Source organism: Rhinichthys klamathensis, unplaced genomic scaffold, assembly GCF_029890125.1.
Source record: "Rhinichthys klamathensis goyatoka isolate OS25496 unplaced genomic scaffold, OSU_Roscu_1.1 h1tg000169l_1, whole genome shotgun sequence".
In the NCBI taxonomy this organism is placed as follows: domain Eukaryota; kingdom Metazoa; phylum Chordata; class Actinopteri; order Cypriniformes; family Leuciscidae; genus Rhinichthys; species Rhinichthys klamathensis.
The window spans coordinates 850,464-872,774 of NW_026606700.1; the positions used below are offsets into that span (position 1 = coordinate 850,464).

A 22,311-nucleotide genomic window follows, 5' to 3' on the forward strand; every position below is an offset into this window, starting at 1 on the left:
AAGGCTGCACACATTTACCTAAATTAAGTTAGTATTCTTATTCTACTGTGCCATCTATTTTCTCGTTCATATGTCTAACAGATCTGTCTATCCTCTTACCCCCAGCTCCCTGGCCCCCAGTTGGCTGGATGGATCTCGGGGGAAAAGCGGCGAGCCCATGCCTGGGAAGGAGCCCTCCGCCTGGGCTACTGCCGAGTTCTGTGAACACCTTACCATCATCTTCAGACACTGCTCGCGAGGTGCGCATTTACAGGGAAGAGGAGAAAAGAAGAGAAGAGGAAGAGAACAGAATGCTAGCCAAGGTGGTAACGAAATATACAGGCTAAAGAAATAGCAAGAGGCGAAAGGAAAGAGAAAACTGAACTGCCACAGTGATAGAGAGCCGTGTGCTTACGTTCACATTGGCGCTACACTCACACAAACACGCACGCACACACTCAGTGCAAGCCCCAGATGGGCAAGTCATCAAGCAAGCTCAGCAGTTACAGCTATCTTGCTTTGAGTAAATGAGAAAATGAAATGATTGTGCGTGGGAGAGAGAGAGAGAGAGCGAGTCTAGTCTCTCATCCATTACAGTACGCCCGGAGAGCAAAGAGGTTCTGCCTTCAGCTAGCAGACGTTTAACTGGACCTAAATGCTCAATCCCTGCACATTCATTTGGACCTGCCAGCTGCCACATTTAGAAGCATGGACACACTGATAAAACAGAGAAACGTTACGCACAACAGAATAATGAACACACACTTAGAGAAGTGAGGTGACAGAAGAAGAAAATCCAATTCCTTTACCTCATTGCTCAACAAAGCAGCATTCAGTGTTCGGCTGATTTCAAACATCTTGTTGGCGGTGTTTCGTTTCTTGTCGCTTTTTGTGATGGTTTGTTTTGCGTTCTCGTGGCTCTACGGCTCCTTCTTCTCTACTGGAAATGGGAATCAGTCCCGAGAAAAAAAAGAAAGAAAAATGAACAGATTAAAAAAAAAGAAGAAAAGGAAGGAGAAATCCTCTATATGTGCTGTCTGGCTGGATGTATTTTCTCCTCTCTCGCGCCCGTGTTTTCTGGTGCACCTCTGTTAAATGTGGCGCTTGTGCCCTGGCTCACGGCACACGACTGAAGAGTCAATATTTTTTTTTTTTTTTGCTCCCCAGAGTCAGCACATTAAAACAAGCAGTCGGTCTGCCGGGCTTCTTCCCTTATCTGTCCTCCACACACTCGCTCGCACAATGCGTTACGATCCTCACACTGCTCTCTAGCAGATTAGTTCGTCCCAAAACATAGCTCTTAGTTTAAACTCCTCTCTCTCTCTCTCCCTCACCCTTTCTCTTTCTCTTTCTCTCCTTCCTTGCTCCCTCCCTTCCTCACACTCCCTCTCTCTCTATCTCTCTTTACCCCCACCCCACCCTCCACTCGCTCCCTCTGTCTATTTCTCGATCACGCTCTCCTGCAGTTACAGTTCACAGTGTTACCACAAGGTGGGAAGACTGTTCATAACAGACATGACACAGGCACATCTGCCTTTCCTGGCTCATCTTTTCCTCTCCGTTTGGCTTCACGGCTCTCCTCCTGCTGCTTGCGGGGAACACATGATCGCTTTGGCACCCGCTCACCTCCATTCTCTTCTCTCTCGCCTCCCTCTGCGCCTTCGTCGCTTCGCGACAGCCTCATTTGATGTATGGGAGAGAACGGGGCTGATTTATAGACCAATAGCATTAAGAAAACTTTGACCAGTGGCACCTAGCCGGAGAAAACCCCTGCTGAGATGTCGACACAACGTTCCCGGACACGTTTCTACATCTGAAATGGCATCAGAGCAAGACATTGGCGTAATTGTACACCGTTCAGTGCTTCGATTCACTGCTTCACATAGCTACACTGACCCCGAAATGCATTTGGATACTTATACGTATGAATGTAAATATGTAAATATATATAAATGCCACTGCATTAGATAACAAAATATCTAACCAATTCGTATTTATTTTACAGAAAGGTTGCACATGCATACTTTCTGGTTGTCAAATGTTAGGGGGGCATGTGCATATTTAATGTGATGAAGAAACCTGTGGTTACTGTGCTAGAGACAACTGTGTTGAACTTACTTCATGCTATTATGACTTGACCTTGGTTAATTCTGAAAGGTCTAGCATCATTTGTTCACATATTCCAAATTTGGCTTAAGTGTTCAAATATGTTTTGGGGCCATTGTACTGTATGTATAAAGGAATTTGTATAATGCCTGATTATTAAATTGCATAGACAATTTTTGTCTTTCAATTGTGTTGTGTTGGAATTTGCTGAAATATAATCATTGATTCATTAGAAGTAGTTTCAAAAGATTAAAAATACAATAATCTTTAGATGAAAACTTAAACGCTGATTCCCACTTATCAGGAGAAACCCGAGGAGTAATGACCTGTCCTCTGAATAATTAAACAACCAAACCCTTTAATTTAATTTGAGAATTACATAGAATAATAAACAACCTGATTTTTATCCAACCATTGAGGTTATTTTCTGTGTAGCATACAGTAATCAAATCTGATTTAAATATTTATTTTAATTTAATGTTTGTTTCTTTGTTGTTGTTTTTTACTTTAAATAACTGGTTGACTCATATTCTTGGCTTTAGATTTGAAAACGTTGTTTCATGTTCCTTTATAATTCTTTTATATGGACAAACTTATAAGTATGAGCAATCATGAGGTCATTGTTATTCATTGATTTAGTCATAGACTCGCAGATGTATTCCCATCAGCCAATGACCGCATAACACTGTAATCTTACCATTTAAAAAATAGTATTCGATATGCATACTAAATCAGACTTTAACAAGATGTTTAATTTAAATTGTTTAGCTATAATTATAAAGAGAGTGGATTAAATTGTCAAGATTCATTATGTTGTTTTGTGTTAAACAATTACTTTTTAATTGTTCAACATTTAATATAATACTGTCTATGGCAAAGCATCTTTATGCCAACGGAGGCAGCTAAACTCAGGTACAAGACAAACCACAAAACCACATGTTTCTCTCTCAAAATAACAAATCATGCAAGAATAAGTCAGTTTCAACCTGTTTTGTTTCTAGTGAGTGTGAAAAGCGAAGGTTAGCTAAAAGTGGGTATGACAGCAGGAAAATGAGCTGTTTCTTTCTTTCCTCTTCTTGAAAACTGCGTATGGTACAGTATGATCTGGTCTCCAGGCCCCATGAGAGGCGTGTGTCCAGTTAATAGCAGCCTATTGACACCGACCCATCTGTTAGGGTGGACTGAAGCCAACTGAAAGTAGAGAGATGGAGAGAGAACACTGCAATTTTTACGTCATAGATGGTGTGCACATGAGACATTTTTTAAAACTGTATCACATTTGTTTTTTGCTATAACATTTTGTACCTCCACAGCATCTGCGTTGTAACATTTCATGCTAAATCCATTTAGAATAACATCATTATAGGCAAATCTTAAGTAAATAATCCACCCAGTGGGTTGCATGCTAAGGCACCATTGCTAAAAATGCTAAAAAGCACTGTTTTCCCACTCTCGCTGTAATTATGTCATCACTGTGCAGGATTTTATGTTTGTCAAGTACCGTTGCCTATACCGGATTTTAGCGTATACACCAGACCTGGTTCAAAATCGTTCAGGAGACATTGTGTGTATATGTGCGTACACACACTGGGATGGGCTGTCACTTGAATCATGGAGTCTACTGCTTGATTCCAGTCATCTGCCTCTCATTCTCCCTCCTCTGTCCACCAGGGTCCCAGGAGGATTCTGATTGCTGTCTCCATAGTGACTCTATGTGTCTTCATAAAGCCTGTTCAGAGCCTGCCCCTTCTCCTGTGTGCTGTCTGTTCCATGCAGATGACCTGCCATTCACTGCAAGGGACTCATGCGTGGATTCCCAACATGGTCCGTCTAAAAAGGGTTTCCCTGTACACCACCAAAAACATGTTGGGCACGTTGGAAATGCACACCCACACTTACAAACACTCAGGTTGACTCTATAGAGTGTTTGCTTCAAATACCTCTAGCCCAAAGAGAAAGTCTCATCTTTAATGTTTAACTCAATCCAGTTTTGCCATAGCCGTTGGCGTCACACTCGTCTCACATCATTGTTTGCAGCATGTCGGTTATAATGGTGGGGTAAAACTTATTTTGATGTGGAAAAACATTGCGTCTCGTGGGAACCAATTAAAAAATCACAGGATCAAGAAGTGGACTGTACTTCGCTTTTGTATTCTATGATTGATGGGTTCATTAAATCATGTGTTCACTTGGCAGACCGCATGACAGGACCAGCGCGCGAAGAAGAAGAAGAAATTCGGCTTTTGCAGGCACGTCATAATTGTCATAGGAATATCTGCTGTGATTCTGTTTCCCCTACAATTATATTTCCTGGTTTTTGTTCACAGATCTATGCAGTGGGTGTATGCATGTACATCGCATGCACCCTGGAGCATGCGCAGACGTCTGCAGACACAAAAGAATGAGGAGGAGATCGCTTCGAGCGATCTATATTTTTGTTGCCCGATTCATAATACGAATTGACAGTCTCAATAAATAAACAGGGAGGCATGGAGCCAGATAATTGGAGATGTTAGGGAATGACATACCATGAAGGACAGCTTTTCAATTTTCAGTTTGAAGGGTGTACTGTGCAGCACAATTCCTCATTATTTAAAAACAATCAAACTACCCTGGCTGCCCTGCTGGTTGTAGTTTGCCGTCAAATATGATCGCAAGGGAAAAAATCATTGCCAATTTTGTCTTATTAAAGATGACCCCCGTTCTCTTCATCTGCTTCTGACACTCGCCGCTCCGCTCATAACCTGAAAATTAGTGGCTGAGGGTCTCTATGTCTGTGTCCTCCTGAAACGCAAGTCATATGGTTGTTCATTTGCAGGCTAATCAGAAAGCTGCACTATTAATGGAAAATGAATGAGGTCGGATTTGATTGTGGTTGATGGCAGAGGCTATGCTCCAATTGTCCTGGAATCCATACACTTTAATCAATCTATATTGAGAGACAGCCACCGTCGGTGTGAGGAACATTGCCATTTAAAAAAAAAATTAGACACTTGAAGAGGGATGGTTGATGACCTCAATCTCTGTCCTCACAATATAAGAAAAAGAAATATCAGGTTCAAGGTAGCTAGAGATAATACTATGCTTTTTTAAATTCATATAAAGCCTACATGTTGAGTGCTAACCTGCTTTATTTCTTATCTGGGAGTGAATTCCATTCAAAAGTGAGCATCTTCTTTTGAATGGAATTGAATGGAATCACTCAAATGTGGCCGTTTGAAAAATCCTACACAAAACCATACATCACATCTACTTTATTGTGAATCTGAGTGTTGCCAAAGACTTATAGTAAACACTAAATTCATGTTTATAGAATAACATTGTAGTGATAAATAACATTTATATCAAATAGTCTGTGTGTCAGCATTGGTTACAGGCAGTGATGATAAAAGTCAGGATCTAGGTCCAGTAATTCTTTTAATAAAACAAAACTCAAAATAACAAGATACTCAGGTGACTAGAACTGGCAAAATAAATAGAACGACGCAATCTATTTCCCGGTACACATTGTAAATTGTCATTAAAAAATGACCAATTGTGTTGATTTTTTGTGGTTGTGGCTCCTGAACAGTGGTAAGAGAGGTTCAAAGATGGCGGTTGTCACGGTTTTGTGACCAAAGATAGCCTACGATAATTTTCTGACAGTATCATCTCTCAGTGTGTTTGCTGCTACGGCCTACTACTACTGACTAGCCAATAAAAACACAACATGAAATGGCATATTGATCAACTTAAAATGCTAAAACTTAAAACTGCTTACCTCAAGCCTCTTTTCCCTAGCTATAACCGCATCCATATTCTCCACTTTCGCTTACAGTGCTTTTCTTTTTTTCAGCGCACATAAAAACCACAATTGGCAAAGTGAGATTTATCTTGCTCTATTTGTTTACTATAGCGTAAATAGCGCATGCTGATGACGTTTTATTCTTCTACTACCTTGCGTTGTAGCCTATGATTCAAAAGGGCTTTCACACTGCGCTTAACCCCGGCTTATCGTCGTTCTAAACACCGCTTTTAACCCTGGGTAAAGGAACGTTTCACACTTGTAATTTAGAAGCGGGGTTAGCACCCTTTTTATGGGGTTGTGAAACCCTGCACTGCAGTAGGGTTAGCACTGCTTTTGCAGTTTTAACCCCCCATTGCGTTGCCAAACTTGTACATAGTGAAACGATGCAGTGTTAGAATGTTAAAGCTAGACGCTTTGCAACAGATAACCAATCAAGTACATATTTGCGTACTTTGTGAAATACTGCACATTGTATATAAACAGTAAATTCAACGTTTCAGAGGAAAAATGTCAAATGCTGACGGAAAACGCGACAATTTGAGTGAAGAAGAGACCGTTTCATTCTTACCTTTGTAGTCCGAAGTATCCATTCAGTATAAACTCGATAGAACAGTCGGCAATACGAGGATGCACAATGCTAGAGCTTTTATGTAAACAGGTCGCGTACTGCGTTCATCCAATCAATGACACTGACCCCACAGATATGCAGGGTTTAGGAATGTACAATGTGAAACATCAGCTTATGAATACCCAGGATTAATTGTTAACCCTGGGTAAATTATGAGGAGTGTGAAACATGAAGCAAGATAACCCAGGATACAGTTTACGCAGGGTTTAGAATGACCCAGGGTTAACTATTTCAAGTGTGAAAAGCCTTTATAGTCATCATCATACAGTCTACATTCATGTCGTACAGTGTGATTTATGATGATATTATAGAATTTCTGAACTCGCACAATCTGTAGCTGGCATACGTAGACATAACTTAAATACACAGACCAAACAAATCAATGCAATGAATACCAGGTGTGAACACTAATCAAACAATGAGTAACCAAGGAGACTAACCAGAGGTGGGAACAAAGGAAACAGAAAACAGAGCAAAACTAAACCAACTCAGGGTGAAATTCAAACACAGGAAAAACAAAAGACATAACCCTGACACTTGTGTTAAAAAAAAATTAAACACTTGTGTACTGGCTGTTTGTGTGGTGCCTGGTAAAAAAACAAAACAAAAAAAAAAACATGTGGAGTGCTAACCTGCTTTATTTCTTATCTGGGAGTGAATTCCATTCAAAAGTGAGCATCTTCTTTTGAATGGAATTGAATGGAATCACTCACATGTGGCCGTTTGAAAAATCCTACACAAAACCATACATCACATCAACTTTAATCTGAGTGTTGCCAAGGACATATACTATAGTAAACACTAAATTCATGTTTATAGAATAACATTGTAGTGATAACTAACATTTATATCAAATAGTCTGTGTGTCAGCATTGGTTACAGGCAGTGATGCAAAATGTTTCAGAAATAAAATTGTGAGAACATGCCACCCAATATCAGATCATAATTAATAATTTGTTACATTTATATAGCGGGTACTCAAAGCTCTTTACATGGAAGGGGGGAATCTCCTCAACCACCACCAATGTGCAGCATCCACCTGGATCATTAACGATAAAAGGACCTATACTGACCACTCAATTCACCCATTGTCAATGGGTCCCTTGTGAAGGAATTCAGTTGCTCAATTTAGTCTGGAATGACCCTGCAAATAGCATCCACATCAGTGTTGTAGTCAACACCAGGCAGAGACCTGAATAAATTGAGTCTGAGTCAAGACCAAGTCAAAGTGCTCCCAATTCCATGACAAGTCCAAGATCATATGGTTTTGGGCTGAGACTCGAGATGGACTTGTTCTCGGACTGTGGTCACAGTACTACAACGCTGATCCACATCCCTACACTCTAAAAAATGCTGGGTTGTTTTAACCCAATTTTGGGTCAAATATGGACAAACCCAATTGTTGGATTAAAAAATGCAATTTATAAATTTAACCCAACAGCTTTTTAGAGCTCATTTTTTAGAGTGTATAATTTTAGGGTACATGCATAGCTGTCTGTCCTGTTTTTCCATTTTTTTCCATTGAGTCAGGAAGTTTGGGTGGAACATAGCATATTTGAAAGCTTTTTTTTGTGCCATTAGTCTGTAGTTATGTCAGCCATTAATTAGCTACACAGTAAAAAAAATGCTGGGTTATTTTTTAACCCAACCATTGGGTTACACATATTGGGTCACTTTGTTGGGTAATTTTTACAAAAATGTTTTTATTTTTATTGTTGGGTAATTTCTAGTAATAACCCGGCTGTTGGGTTACGTATGTTGTTGTTGTATGTACACTTGTGTATTTTTAATTCATGTACATGCATATTTATATTATTCTAATATTTAGTTTGTAATTAAAAATATATATTTGTTGAGACATATTTATCGTTTTATACAAATGAACAATCGGAAGTTTATTAGATAAAAAAAAATGTTTACTTAACTGTTGGGTTACTTTTAACACAACTGACTTTTAACCCAATGCATTGGGTTAAAATGACACACAGTTGGGTTGCTCATTGGGTTATTTTTAACCCAACGTAATTAAGTGAGTATTATTTACTTAATTTGCTACTTCCCAGTGGGAGGGACAATATGTTTGGGCTATTTTCCCAGAAAAGAAAGTGTGTACATTTTAAGTCCAACTTTTTAGGAGGACACACGTGCATAGGTGGGTTCAAATCAAATAGACACGAAAAAAAAAAAAACATGAACGCATAATATAGTGGATGTTATAGTCAATGTTTTATCAGCAGCTAATAAAGGGCTTGTAGTCTGTAAACACTGCTGACATTTTCTCTCCATTTGGACGATTTTCTTGGCGCGTTGTGGGGAGACATCCGTGTGGCTGGGGGAGCTGTGCGCTTTTCCCGCGCTTACACGCACCTGCTGGTTACGTCAAATCCTCCCTCTCGCGCCACAGCACGCCGTCGTCTTGGAAACGCTCCTTCAGCGTCGCAAGCCTGTGTGAGGCTGTATGATCGGATGATGGAAGAAAACAGCAGAGAACATCTCGATACTGGTGTGTAAAATTAAAACACATTCATACAGAGTCATATTGTTCTATTGACAGACACGCGTTGGATGCTGTCTGTGCATGTAGAGCGTGCAAATGTAGCCGTTAGGTGCATGATATGAGCGCTTCGTCCATGTAAACACAGTGACTGTTTGCTAACGTTAGCCGAATAAACATTATTATTGTGATACTCTCCAGCACTCAAGAGAGTCAATAAATTACAAAGCGTCTATGTATTGCGATATATATTCACTTACAGCTAGATAAGTCATGAAATGCAACACCACGCGTGCTTGTAGTCCAGCCTTGTTAAGGTGGACGTTTCCAGATACTGTGACTAACGTTATATATTCACACTTTAATGGCTTTACTACATCTTTACGAGACTACTAGGTTTCCTGTGCATTTCATTGGTAAAATGTACAAGACATGTACTCGTTTATGCTAGCTTTACAAGTCCTGACTAGCCAGACTAGATGTTCACTACTTTGCTAGTATTTTTACACAATCTATGTTAGTAGTAATCTGATCAGACAGCCTTCTCTGTGAAAATTTTCTGAAATTCAACGTCCTATATAAATTCATCCTCTCTCTCTCTCTCTCTCTCTCTCTCTCTCTCTCTCTCTCTCTCTCTCTCTCTCTCTCTCTCTCTCTCTCTCTCTCTCTCTCTCTCTCTCTCTCAATACATGTACACACACACACACACACACACACACACACATTTTCATATTTTATGGAGACACAATGATTTTTATACCGTACAAATTGTAAATTCTATCACCTTACACTAACTCTACTGCTAAACCTACCCATCACAGAAAACTTTCTGTTTTTTTTTTTACATTTTCAAAAAACATCACTTAGTATGATTTACTCATGTGGACACAAACACACACACACACACACACACACACACACACACACACACACACACACACACACACACACACACACACACACACACACACACACACACACACACATAGGCAAATACTGTTTGGTTTTTCTTTGGATATTCAGCACTACTTAAATGGTTTGTTCACCCAAAATGAAAATTCATCTTCATTTATTTACCCTCATCTCTTTGCAAACACTTAAGCATAATGAAAGGTTCATTCGCCATTCTCTTTAAATGCATTTTTTTATTTTCATTTCATTTCTTTTCTTTTCTTTTCTTTTCTTTTCTTTTCTTTTCTTTTTCTTTTTCTTTTTTCTCTCCATACAATGGAAGTGAATTGTGACTGAGTGCTGTCATTCTGCCTAACATCTCCTTTTGGCTTGAGTGGAAGAAAGAAAGTGATACAGATTTGATTTGGAGTAAATTAAGACACCATTTTTGGAGAACAATTTCTTTTATAATGTCTGCTTTTATTAATTTTCTTTTTGTTTAAGTTTGAATGTCATTTTTCATGTTATATGTTAATTTCATGTTATGTTTATGTTATGTATCTTAATGTAAAAATAATTCACTGTCTCAATGTAATCTGTGTTGGCACTGTTTTTGTCATACACAAAGTGCACACTGATCAACAACCCTGTTTCGATGGCCGATTTCAATTGCTATGTTACATAAATATGGTATAACTGTTGCTTAATAATTTTGAAGGCAGCAACAGATAGAGAAGTCATTGCTAATTTATTTTTTGTTTTTGGTGTATTAAAATGGAATGTGTTTTTTGATATTTGAAACTGTGGGCCAATCACAATTTTTTTTTACTTTACTGTACTTCTGAATTTTGTGTGGCAGATAATGAAGCAGGGGGGGAGGATGCTCTGGTTGGGAATGTGAACAAACTGATGATCACCCCTCCAGGATACACCGGACCAGACAAGAAAGGTCATGTCATCTTTGACGCTTGCTTTGAGAGTGGTGAGAGATTTGAGTATTTGTATTTTTTTAGTCCCTTTTTCATCCCTATACTGAGTGCTGTCATGTCTACATTACCATTTAAGAATAGCATTTATTTGAAATAGAAATCTTTTGTAACATTATAAATATCAGTATATATTTACTGTCATTTTTGATCAGTTAAGTAGATCTTTGTTGAATAAAGGTAAAAAAATAATAATAATAATAAATTCTTAGTGCCCTCAAACTTTTGAACACTAGTGTAAATTCTGCACCATTAGCACAGGATAAAATTGTAAAAATGGACTAAGAATAGAATAGTGGAATAGTAAACAGCATTTTAACATTTAAAAATGTGAGTAAATTGCTGATAAAATATTTGTTTAAAATTTGTACATTATTCTAAAGTCATATTAAATATTCATTGTTTATCAGACATTTACAAAGTAAAGGAATCTAGAACCAATATTTTATCAGCAGTTTACTAACACTAAATTGCCATTATAAGCTTGTGCCGAGTTTCATGAGTGTAAGCGGAATGTAACATGTTAACATAAGCGTGTGACGTTGACATGTTCATGATCTAATTTATCTAGTATATAAACAGAATATTAATTTAACAGCACCTTAGTTGAACAATATGTTAACATGGCAGTTAATTATAGATTCAGAAGGATGAATACGGTGAACAGCTAGAATAACACACTGTTACCACTACAAATGCGATACACCCTTGAATTCCCAGGAGAGCAGTAGACCTCTATCGTCAAACATGTTTGTACAAAAATCATTGTCAGTGTCTTTTGTTTAACCATACTATTTTAGCATATGGCAGCACAGCCTGAGAGAGACTATTGTCCATGTGAGCGGGGCTTTTAATGGATAATTATCTCCCTTTTAAATGGAGGGGTAAAAATTGAAGTGTTTCATTTGAAAGTGACTGCTCTTGTCGGTCTACCTCGCTGAAAACTGTAATTAAAGCAAGTTATGATATTTTGAAGAATGCTTTTGAGTAAATGGCCTTTGTTTGGCACTTTTTGCCAGTCTGAATGAACAGTGATGTAATGAAAATAAAGTGCTTATGCAGTGACAAGGTCAAGTGGGCAGCTGAGAGCAGCTTTGGGCCAGATTGACAGTGAATCAGTATGGCTGGAACAGGCACAATATCATTCTTTGCTGGGAGATTAGGTTCAGGGTCTCCAGCAGATGAGACTCAGCTTTCATATTCTTGACAGCCAACCAATTCATCCCTCCGCGGGGAAAGAGCTCGCCTGTGGCTAGGCTCCCTGTGGGGAGGTTTTTTTTTATCATATAGATTTTTTGGTCTTGGAAATATTCTGTAATAGTACAATTTTTAGGTGGAGCGAGTCTTTCTGGTCATATCTGGCAGTTTGGGTTGAATGTTAAACTGAAAAAAAGCAGTTGGTTATGGATCCAGTGTCTGAAACGTAAGACTGACCACTTCAAATCAATTCTAAAGTAACTTGATAAATCAATATGGTTCTGACGGAGCAACTCTACCAGAACTAATAATGTTCACATTGTGCTTTAGGAGTTAAACCATCCGTCATCATAGAGATGTTTATTACTGTCATCAAAACAAAGGCGTTCATCGTAAGCTTGCTTGGATGTTGGCGGTAGCCATGTGAAAGCGATAGCCGAGAGTGGATGATGTTTTGGGCGTAGTGGCGTAGGGCGGCAATAAAAGGACATAGAATATTAACATAAGTTACAGAGCCAAAGTCAATATAAATAAATAATCAGGATGTTTTATAAGTTTCTCTGTTTTCCCCTCTGACTGGCCCCGAGGACCCCGAGGCACTGATTAATGAACATCCAGCCGCAAGACCAGGATCAGCTAACATATATGACATTACCCCCATGTCTCTGGCTCGGCAAATTCTCTGAATGATTTATGGAATAGATATTAATCTGCTTCCAGTAAATGCATTATCCAAGTTGGAAAATGGAGAGGAATTGATGTTACAGCGCTAATGTCAAATTAATGTCCTGTTGCTGTTTCAGCAAAGCAACACTGCAGTGAAATGATGTTAACCACTTACACTCTGACAAAAGGGAAGCGGCACTTTCTTGGCAACAATCTGGGGTTTTGACGTAAGTGACTTTGAGAGCTGAAGCCCCCGTGTCAATTGAAGGACTTAAGGCGCAATAGTTCAGCAAAGTTTTCAGAGCTAGGCACATCCGGTCATTAATCAAACGCTCTTCCCTTTATGTTGAAGAAGATGTGGAAATGGAAAGGTTTGTTGCGATCTGGGCTCATTTGTCAGAAAGCCACCTGTCAGCGAGTGATAACTTTTCACCGTTCGTAGCCACTCCTTTGTTACAGTGAAAGTCAGCACCTTCAAAATGGAAATGATATTTAATAGGCAGTCAAAGGATAAAATATCCCCTAGGTTAGCCTGTAAAAAATGAAAATAATAGCATAGATGCATTAGATATCACTCGCTCAGATCTTGAGAAAAAAGTTATACCCTTTTCCAAAATACAGTGCTGGTCAGAATTGGTAAGCCCCCTTGGTAAATATGATCAAAGATGGCTGTAAAATAAATCTGCATTGTTAATCCTTTTGATATTTTATTAAAGAAATTAGCAAAGATTTACCTTTCATTGAAGTAAAATAATTGAAAGTGGGGGGGGGGTTCACGTTGGGAACAATTATTTGCCCCCTTTTATTATATACTTTTTGCAACCTCCTTTTTCCAAGATAACAGCTCTGAGTCTTCTCCTATAATGCCTGATGAGTTTGGAGAACACATGACATCTTGTTCAGATAGATGGCATCATGGATTCGATCAAATACCAACTGATAAAAAATCTAAACCTGACAGCCTATGCTAGAAATCTTATAATGGGCCATGTTTGGATCTTCCAACAGGACAGTGATCCAAAAACAAACATCAAAATCAAAACAAAAATGGGTCACTGAGCACAATACCAAGCATCTGCAATGGCCATCCCAGTCCCCAGACCTGAACCCTATAGAAAATGAGTGGGCTGAACTGAAGAGAAGAAGCACCAACATGGATCTGGGAATCTGAAGGATATGGAGAGGTTCTGTATATATAGAGGAATGGTCTCTGATCTCTTGTCAGGTGTTCTCCAAACTCATCAGGCATTATAGGAGAAGACTCAGAGCTGTTATCTTGGAAAAAGGAGGTTGCAAAAAGTATTTAATAAAAGGGGGCAAATAATTATTCCCAATGTGTTTTGGAGAAAAACATTTATTTAATAATGTGATTTTCCCGACACTTTCAATTCTTTTACTTCAATGAAAGATTAGATTTTTGCATTTTTTAAATAAAAAAATATATCAAAAGGATAAACAATGCAGATTTTTTTTTTTTTTTTTTTTTTTGCATATTTACCAAGGGGGCAAATAATTCTGACCAGCACTGTATATGGCTGTGCACTGTGCAGTCAGTTTTAGCAAATTCTGGTATACATATAGTCTACATATACTATATATATATATATACATATATATATATATATATATACATATATATATATACTTGGATATTTTTTTATTTATAAAGGAAAAAACCCTTCTATGTACTGTAGTTAGCTACTTCTATTTGTCTTGCAGTAAAGCTGATTGTTTTTATAAAGCAGTAGCACGAGTATAGTTTAACTACTTCAAATTATGATTAGTTTGTAGCTTAGTAAACAATATTTTCAGAGTTGCTTCCCCAACATTTATACAGTATTTGCACTGTGACTGCTACACACAAGATTTCAATCCTTGATCGCACCATCCAATGGAACTTCAAGCAAATGCATCTGACTTAAAAGCCAAGATATCACTCAAGTTCCTTCCCTCTGCCAGAAAAATGGTTTCTTGTTTCTTTCTCCCTTTAGACAGCTGTCATGAGAGAGAGAAAAAAAGTCAGAAAAATGTCTCTTATCTTTAGTATCCGGGTAATAAATTCTAATTGGTTAATTAAAACAGACCATGGATACGTAAACTGTTTACTGAAGGCATAAAACACTTAATTTACATTTAGATGAGATGTAACTCATTTTCTTGTCAGCCATATGCAGATTAGGTCAGTGGTATATCTTTTCTTATGCATTTGGGCCTACAGGTTTCTAATTCTCTCTCACTTCTGTGTCTCTGTCTTTTTTAGCATAACTTATTAAAATAACCCCCATTATGCACAGTTTGATAGTAAAAAACATAATGAATATTTCCCGAAGGCGTCATTAAAACGTTATTGATGGCTCTATAGATATAGTTACGTTTGCCGCATTATGTAAATTCCATAGATTCTTGAATTTAAAAGAGCTTTAATGATTATAATTAGCACTTTAATCGTGTGATATTATCTGAGGTTTTTAATAATGTGGTTTTATTCTAATTTAGAAACATTTGTTTGTCAATGTTTTTTTTTGTAGTAGCTGACTTAAAATAAAATAAAATATATAACTGACATTGACAGGATTGATTGTCTTACATTAATCTATGGCCTCTGGATAAAAGCATCCAAATTTAGCATGCCAGAATCAAGTATATTTAATGTAAACCTTTTAGCATTTTGAGGAATTTTGCAAATGAGGAATAGCATTTGAAGGTTTTGAAGTGCATGTCATTCATTACCTCACACCTTCCCTTTCATTCGTGTAGATGTTCTCACATTAGTTTCATAATTCATTCTGGTGGTAAATTATGTCAAAAATATTTCTCCACATGCTGATGCTTATCAGAAGCTCTGAGTGATAAAACTTATTGACTGTAGCTTCTGATTAAATCTGGTGCCTGCTAGAGGCAGAGGAAGAAGGTGTGTGTGTGTACACAAGTGCATATATGCGTATGTGTGTCTACATAATGATTCGATTCCTACCAAGGGCAGGATATAACGTATCCACCAATAACAATCCGAGATGTGCGGTACCCCCTAAGCATTTAACGGATTTGCACTGGGGATTTTAAATTATCCATTGTAATCATAATAGATGAAAAAAACTCCTTCGATTCAGCGAACAAAAGAAATGTGTTCGGAGAGGGGACAAGGCCTCAGCCGCACGCTTGCTAATGAGGATAAACAGTAGGGAAAAATCTCTCCGCTGATGGGGCTTTAATTGTTTTGCGTTTTTTCCCCATCTTTTTTTACATTCAGTAGAGTTTTTCTGTCTGTTTTTATCTTCCCTCAAAGTCCTCATGCTTCATGTCACTCTTGCAGAGTGCATCTAGTGGTTGAATGATTACATTTAACACCCCAGAAAGACAAGAGGGGATGAAGGGAGGGGAAAAAAAGTAAGAAGGCCAAGGGGACAAAAAGCAGCCAGGCTTGCCAGCAGATATTTATATACTTCAGATGTACCCTGAATCAAGACACTCAGATCCCCATTGATTAAAGAAGTGGAAACATTCTAACAATCAGGCTTTATGCTCAGCACAAGTGGCTGCAGAAACAGCAGGCTTTACAGGGAGGATGAAGAGTACTTAAACAGATATTAGGCTACTCTAGATGTATTCCTGCCCTCAACAAATCATAACAGCTACATGGACAAGTATAAAAAGACAAGTGGAAGAGATATTAGTTGCAGATTTTGTGCTTAGTGCTTAGAAGATGAATATTATGCTTGTAAATGCTTTGGTGTTTAGAAGAAAAGTCATGCTCCTACTAAGAAAGCTATATCACTGTCTGGTGTCTTATGGTTTTCTCTCTTTTTTTCTCTCAAGGTTTTAAGAAGGATTGAATTGAATTGATTTGGGCTGTTTTCTGAAGAACCAGCACAGTTTTCTGATTTATTGTTTTTATCAAGTGTTTTTTGTCCCCCATTTAGCTAGTTAAAGCTAGCCTGCTTGTCCTTTGTCAATTTTGTAGCTTTATCTCTTTCATTCCTCTAACTGATCCTCAGGCCTGTGGTGTTATACAGCTTCGACCCTGAAGAAAATATCTGTGCACTCAGAGACCATGTGTGGAAGAGGTTTTGCGCTCTTCCCCCTCCTAAACCTCAAGGTTAACAGCCTCGGTTCTTGAGTTTTACTGTAACAGATCCTTACTCATTGTGGCCCTTTAATCATATATCACTCAAGTCAATGCACAATGCCAAACGGCTGTAACATTTACAGGTATTTCACAAAGTGGTCTGAGCACTGTTTTCTGTGACAAAATACTGTCTTTTTTCTTTTTCTAATTGATCCACTTGGTTAATGTCAGGACAACATGAAGCAACAGTTCCAAATCATTAAGCTTCTGTAATTTACAATGTTCATGAGTAAAACAGAATGTGGAGTGTAGGACTATACTTACCCCCCCCCCCCCCCCAACACGAAATCAAAGCACCACAATGGACTGTGCTAAACCCATTCTCTACAAGAAATCATAGCGCTGCACCGTACTGCTAAACAACTAAACTAGAGCAGCAGTACATAAAAGTTGTTCCAGAGGTGGTAAATGTTATTGAATTTTGATAAACACTTTATGTCCTTTAAAATAGCTAACAAATTATGCACAGTAAGGGGCTTTTTGTATTCCACTCCATTGTTTTTCTCTGCAAACATGTGTTAGACTAACCTCTTTGACAAGTGTACTTGCATCTTTTGCAGCATCTTATGCATGACACACATTCTAAAAATGTGGCGATCTAGGTAAAAGATTGTCACAACCTGGCTCAAGGGTCATGACAAAAGAGGGAATGAGACCTTGCGTTATGTTTTACATTCCACTGCCCTGCACTTTGCATTTTTAAACTTTTTTTTTGTCCCCTAAGTCATTGTAATTTAACATGAAAGAACAAGCATTTGTGCTTTGCATGTTTGTACCATATCCTCACAGTCTCATGCACAAAGATGAACCGCATAGCTGAACTATAATTTAAATTGGTCCTCACTCTTCCTGCCAGTATAGCAACTGCTTCTCAGAGCAGGAGTGCACAGTGGTCTGTCTACAGTCATGCTGTAATATGTACTCACCCCTAGAGTGCTTGGCTTTAGAGTGTCCACACTGTGGAACGAGCCGGGCGAGCAGATATTTCAAATGTGCACAAGCAAATGAAACGGGTGATAATCCTGCCTGACATTCCCACCATCAGCCTTGGTTATGTTGGACCAGAGCCCTGCAGCTTGGAGAGATCTTGAATGAAACATCAGCTCTTAGGCTATTGATGGCTGTTGAGATTCCTGCATGGGAATATTATGGAGTGAACATGTGTGGTTGCGCATATTTTATTGACTTGTTCTTTGAGGTATTTCTTCTGGTATCTTGCTCTGCGAATGTCAATGTAACACAGTATGTTGTTATGGGAAGGAGGCAGGAGGCAGGAACAGGCGAACGTTCAACATACTTCAATCATGTAAAATAAACAAACAAAACGAAAAATGAAAGTAAAAGAAAAACTTACACATAAACAAAAACATAACTTATAATAGTCCAGTCCAGGTCTGGTCCTGTCTCGTCCTTCACTGTCGTCACTCCTCCTTTTACGCTTCTGAAGCTCTTTTTTATGCTTTGGGGTATATACTGTGTGTATATATATATATATATATATATATACTTTAGGCTTTAAAAAAAAAAGTGTTCGATTTGGTCGGTCCACAAGTTCAATTTCACTCACATTTGTGCTGTTGCTGAACGATCTTTTGCTTCAGTGCTTAAAATTAGAGACAGTGAGGAACCAGTTTTCAAATCGTACAACACGTTCCCACTTTCAGCCACTCAGTTTAGAAACTAATTCCTGCCATGCGTTTTACTTGTGAACGTGACACATACTTCAATTAGCACCCTTCACTTGCTCTCACCAGCACATTATAATGGGCAGTATGAAGACTAGCATAACACTTACAGGCTCAGCGTTTTCTATTTTACAGTTATTAGCAGGAGGTTAACTTGGAGCACAACTGCCTCTTCTTTAAAGCAAATGGAATCTGTGCGGTTTTAGCCGGACGCTGACCCCTATTAGGAGAGACTTCAATGAATGGCGGCTTTCCTGAATATCTGCGCAGGGTCATGCCGTATGCGTGTGTTTTTCTCAATGAGCTCTTTAACCCACTCTTGTGCTAGAGCTGTCAGAGCTAAGCCGCCACTCTTGTGTAGAGAGTGTTTAATATACTAGGTCAAGTGATCGAGTCAGTATCACCATTGGCTCCATTCCATTTTATGTAGTAAAGTCATTTCAACTTGTTTCCACAGTTTGGGTTTTGTTTAAATACTTCTTTCGTATTTAACGCTTCAAGGACCCGTGGCTGCCTGTCGGGCCATTGTTTGCTGCTAAAGCTCTTGATCAAAAACATGCAGTTTTTGTGCATTCAGAAGCAAAGTTCGGAAACGACGCCGCGAGCGGGGAATTGAGAGCGTCTCACAGGTGAAAATGACTACACACAGAGCCGTGTTGTGATGCGTTGCCGCATGAACACGCTGCTCCACGATGATGGAGTAATCCATTTCCCCAGCAGCTCTCCTGATGCCGTAAACACAGGCGCCAGGCGGACGTGTCATTCCTCATTCTAGGCAAGGACATGCAGTTTGGGAAAACGCTGGAGATTTGTAACGCTTTAGCGGTCTGTTTTTCCTGTTTCTTATTTTACACCACCTCTGTTTATATTGCTGATTTATTTAAAACATTTTCTTTGAGATAAAGTTCATTGATGTGTCAGGTTCACACATTTGTATGCTCTGGGTATGTTTGTAAACCGATGCATAAGAAGAACATAGAGGAATTTTAATAGAAATACCATCTGTTTGGATTCTAATAGCTTCTTGAGACTGAACCAAAACCTGTTTGTCAGATTTTGCCACTGCGTTTCACATTCACATACAGTGCTACTCAAGGATATATAACAAATGTTTTGCAAGCAGATAACTGCTTCCTGTGTACCGTCCTCAAACTTATTGACTGTTATTCTACATCATTTGATGAGCACATTCCCCCCTACAAAGATAAAAGCTCTAATTGTTGCTCTCTGCTGAGATTGTATTCAAACACTTCTGTGTTACGTAAAATCACAAAGTGCCGTAGTGAATCTAGATGTACTGTTTTGCTAACAGCACCTCTTGTTTGCATTCTCCACTCTGATATCTCTGTAAGCACAGCATAGCATTTTTATTTCAGAATGATCAGTATTGATCTGTAAAAGGATGTGATATTCATCATGTATGATTATTATTTAGTCTAAATTTGGTGTGGTAGATGGTAACATTAACATTAATAGCAAAATCTAAAGCCTTTCATCTGCCACTGTAGGCTGTGAGGAGTGTGTCGGAGAAGATTTTTGTCCACACAATTCTTTGAGAGAGTCTAAAAAGGCCAATGTCTAGCAGAAAACCAATTCTAGACCGCCCACCGTCTTTGAATCGGGAACATTTTAAGTGTGCAAATACTTCGCCCTTAATTAGAGTAAAAACTTTGCATCTGTCCTTTGAAGAAGGTTCAAGAAGCTTCTTTGCTCTTGGCACCCACCACTGATTCCAGTGCCTCCTACCATGCAGCCAAAAATGACCATTCCTGATTTATTTTCCCCTTGTAATAATAGATATTAAAAATGAATATCAAATGTTAGTTGAATCCTTCATAGTCTGCTTTAACACAGCAGCAGAATACACTTCCCAATTTATAGTGCTAAATGCGGTTACATTCACACACTAGTCAGTTAAACCAGAGTGACAAGTATGTTACTGATACATATACATATATATATATATATATATATATATATATATATACGTGTATATATATATACGTGTATATATATATATATATATATATATATATATTATTGACCTCTGTTGGCAGCTGAAACACCGATTGAGCGATTACATGTGACACGATTCGGATTTCAGTAAGTTGTTCTGTATCTTTCAACATACCTTCTGATGTTCATTCAGGTTTATTTTGTGCTGTAACAAGTAGTAAAGTGGAAAAGATGATCAGTTCACATCCGCACCGCGCTGCTGCTTCGCTTAAACTGAGGCGCTATGCGATCTGTCAAGTCATAATAAATGGGGCCAAAATGGTATTTATTGTTTGAATTTCGTTATAAAATTTACACAATTTGAAAGCTGAGACTTTGTTGCATATCAGAAGTAACAAAGCACAACACTTATTGTGATTTATTGGATGGGAGGTATGTTACAAAGCTTTCATCAACTTCATTCATCAACTGAAAACAGCAGACTGAAAGATCGATTTTGGGATTTAAGAATCGATATTGGTTCTTCAAAATGAGAATCGATTTGAAATTAAAAAGTTCAGATATTTGTTCATACAGTAATGGCTGAAATACAATATGTAAGCTGGTGTGTGTGAACAGCTTGAGAAATATAATTGTCAGTCTCAAACATTGACTTTGAATGGAGCTAAAGTTGATGTATAGACCGAGTATTAGCAGCCTTGCAGAAATCCGATAAGTGTGCCTTTCCCCCCAGTGAGCTTCTCTTTGTATTTTTTTCCCTTTTACTATATATTTAGAGCACTGTTGCTTAATTCTCTTAAGTAATTACACCGTGGTGGGTGTAGTTTCTAGAGTGCTTGTGCAAAGGGAGGTGAGAAGGAGCACTGATTTTCTGCCAAGATTTCTGAACAGCTTGCAGTTGCACCCCTTCGTTCTTTTTCTTTCCATTCGAGTCTATCAGGCCATTGACAGTAGCATCACTTTATGTAATTCCCTGCTTTGAAAAGCTTTTGCACGTTGTGAGATTTCTGTGTTTCTTGCTCGGGATGACCAAGAAGCCTTGCTGGCATTTTGTAGCCATCTTAGTCCACAATGGCTGTGTGCCATTGATTCATCTGTGGTTTTATCACACTGCTGCACAACACGACAGCGTACACCAGATGTGCACTAGTTACTGCATGCTACTGCTAGGGGACTCAACTATGAGTTTATCACTGCATACCAACCCCTTAGAGTGCTGACTACTGCTTGGTAGAGGAGTCCAGCGTTAGTATTCACTCCAAACCGATTCCCTGGCATAGTCCAGATGAAATAATCATTTGGTTTAGCTCGGATGTAAACCTACTGGAAATCGATGTGCTTTGTTGAACCAGTGCTGGCTCTGGGTGTGTTGTTCTCTGGTTTTAAATGAAACATCCAGGAAAAAAAAGAACTAGAGATTCCTGAAAACATCTGATTACAAGGTTTGAGCAAAATTCATAATTCAAGATTTGTCTCTTTCAATTCATAAATGTGAATTTGACTTGAATTGGCCACACCCCAAAGAAGTGGAAGAATTGAAGTTTGAATTGGATTGGAATTAAATTGTTCTATCTACACTACTGTTCAAAAGTTTGGGGACAGTAAGATTTTTAATGTTTTTGAAATAATTCTCTTATGCTCACTAAGGCTGCATTTTATTTGACCAAACGTGCAGTAAAAACAGTAATATTGTGAAATATTATTACAATTTGAATTTTGTGCTGCTTAATATTTTTGTGAAAACAGTAGAGCCTTGCAACTTTACATTACATTTACATTTAATCATTTAGCAGATGCTTTTATCCAAAGC

The 22,311-nt window shown here is 38.3% G+C and overlaps 2 protein-coding genes across 8 annotated transcripts in view; one reads left to right on the forward strand and one right to left on the reverse strand.

Annotated features, from left to right (window-relative positions):
* The window catches only part of elavl4 (ELAV like neuron-specific RNA binding protein 4), a 79,766-nt gene extending 78,417 nt beyond the window's left edge, over positions 1-1,349 (reverse strand). For 2 of the 7 annotated variants that reach the window (XM_056259595.1, XM_056259590.1), the window contains exon 1: positions 789-1,346. In XM_056259595.1, the coding sequence (XP_056115570.1) occupies positions 789-836 (48 nt within the window). In that variant the 5' untranslated portion in view covers positions 837-1,346. Of the gene's footprint in view, positions 1-99; positions 229-788 lie in introns of all 7 variants that reach the window. The other 5 variants (XM_056259588.1, XM_056259585.1, XM_056259589.1 and 2 more) reach the window with 5 other exon arrangements.
* Positions 1,350-8,732: 7,383 nt separating this feature from the next.
* The window catches only part of agbl4 (AGBL carboxypeptidase 4), a 371,132-nt gene continuing 357,553 nt past the window's right edge, over positions 8,733-22,311 (forward strand). Inside the window, exons 1-2 of the mRNA XM_056259613.1 lie at positions 8,733-9,003; positions 10,745-10,867. Coding sequence (XP_056115588.1) covers positions 8,967-9,003; positions 10,745-10,867 — 160 coding nt within the window. The 5' untranslated portion in view covers positions 8,733-8,966. The remainder of the gene's footprint in view (positions 9,004-10,744; positions 10,868-22,311) is intronic.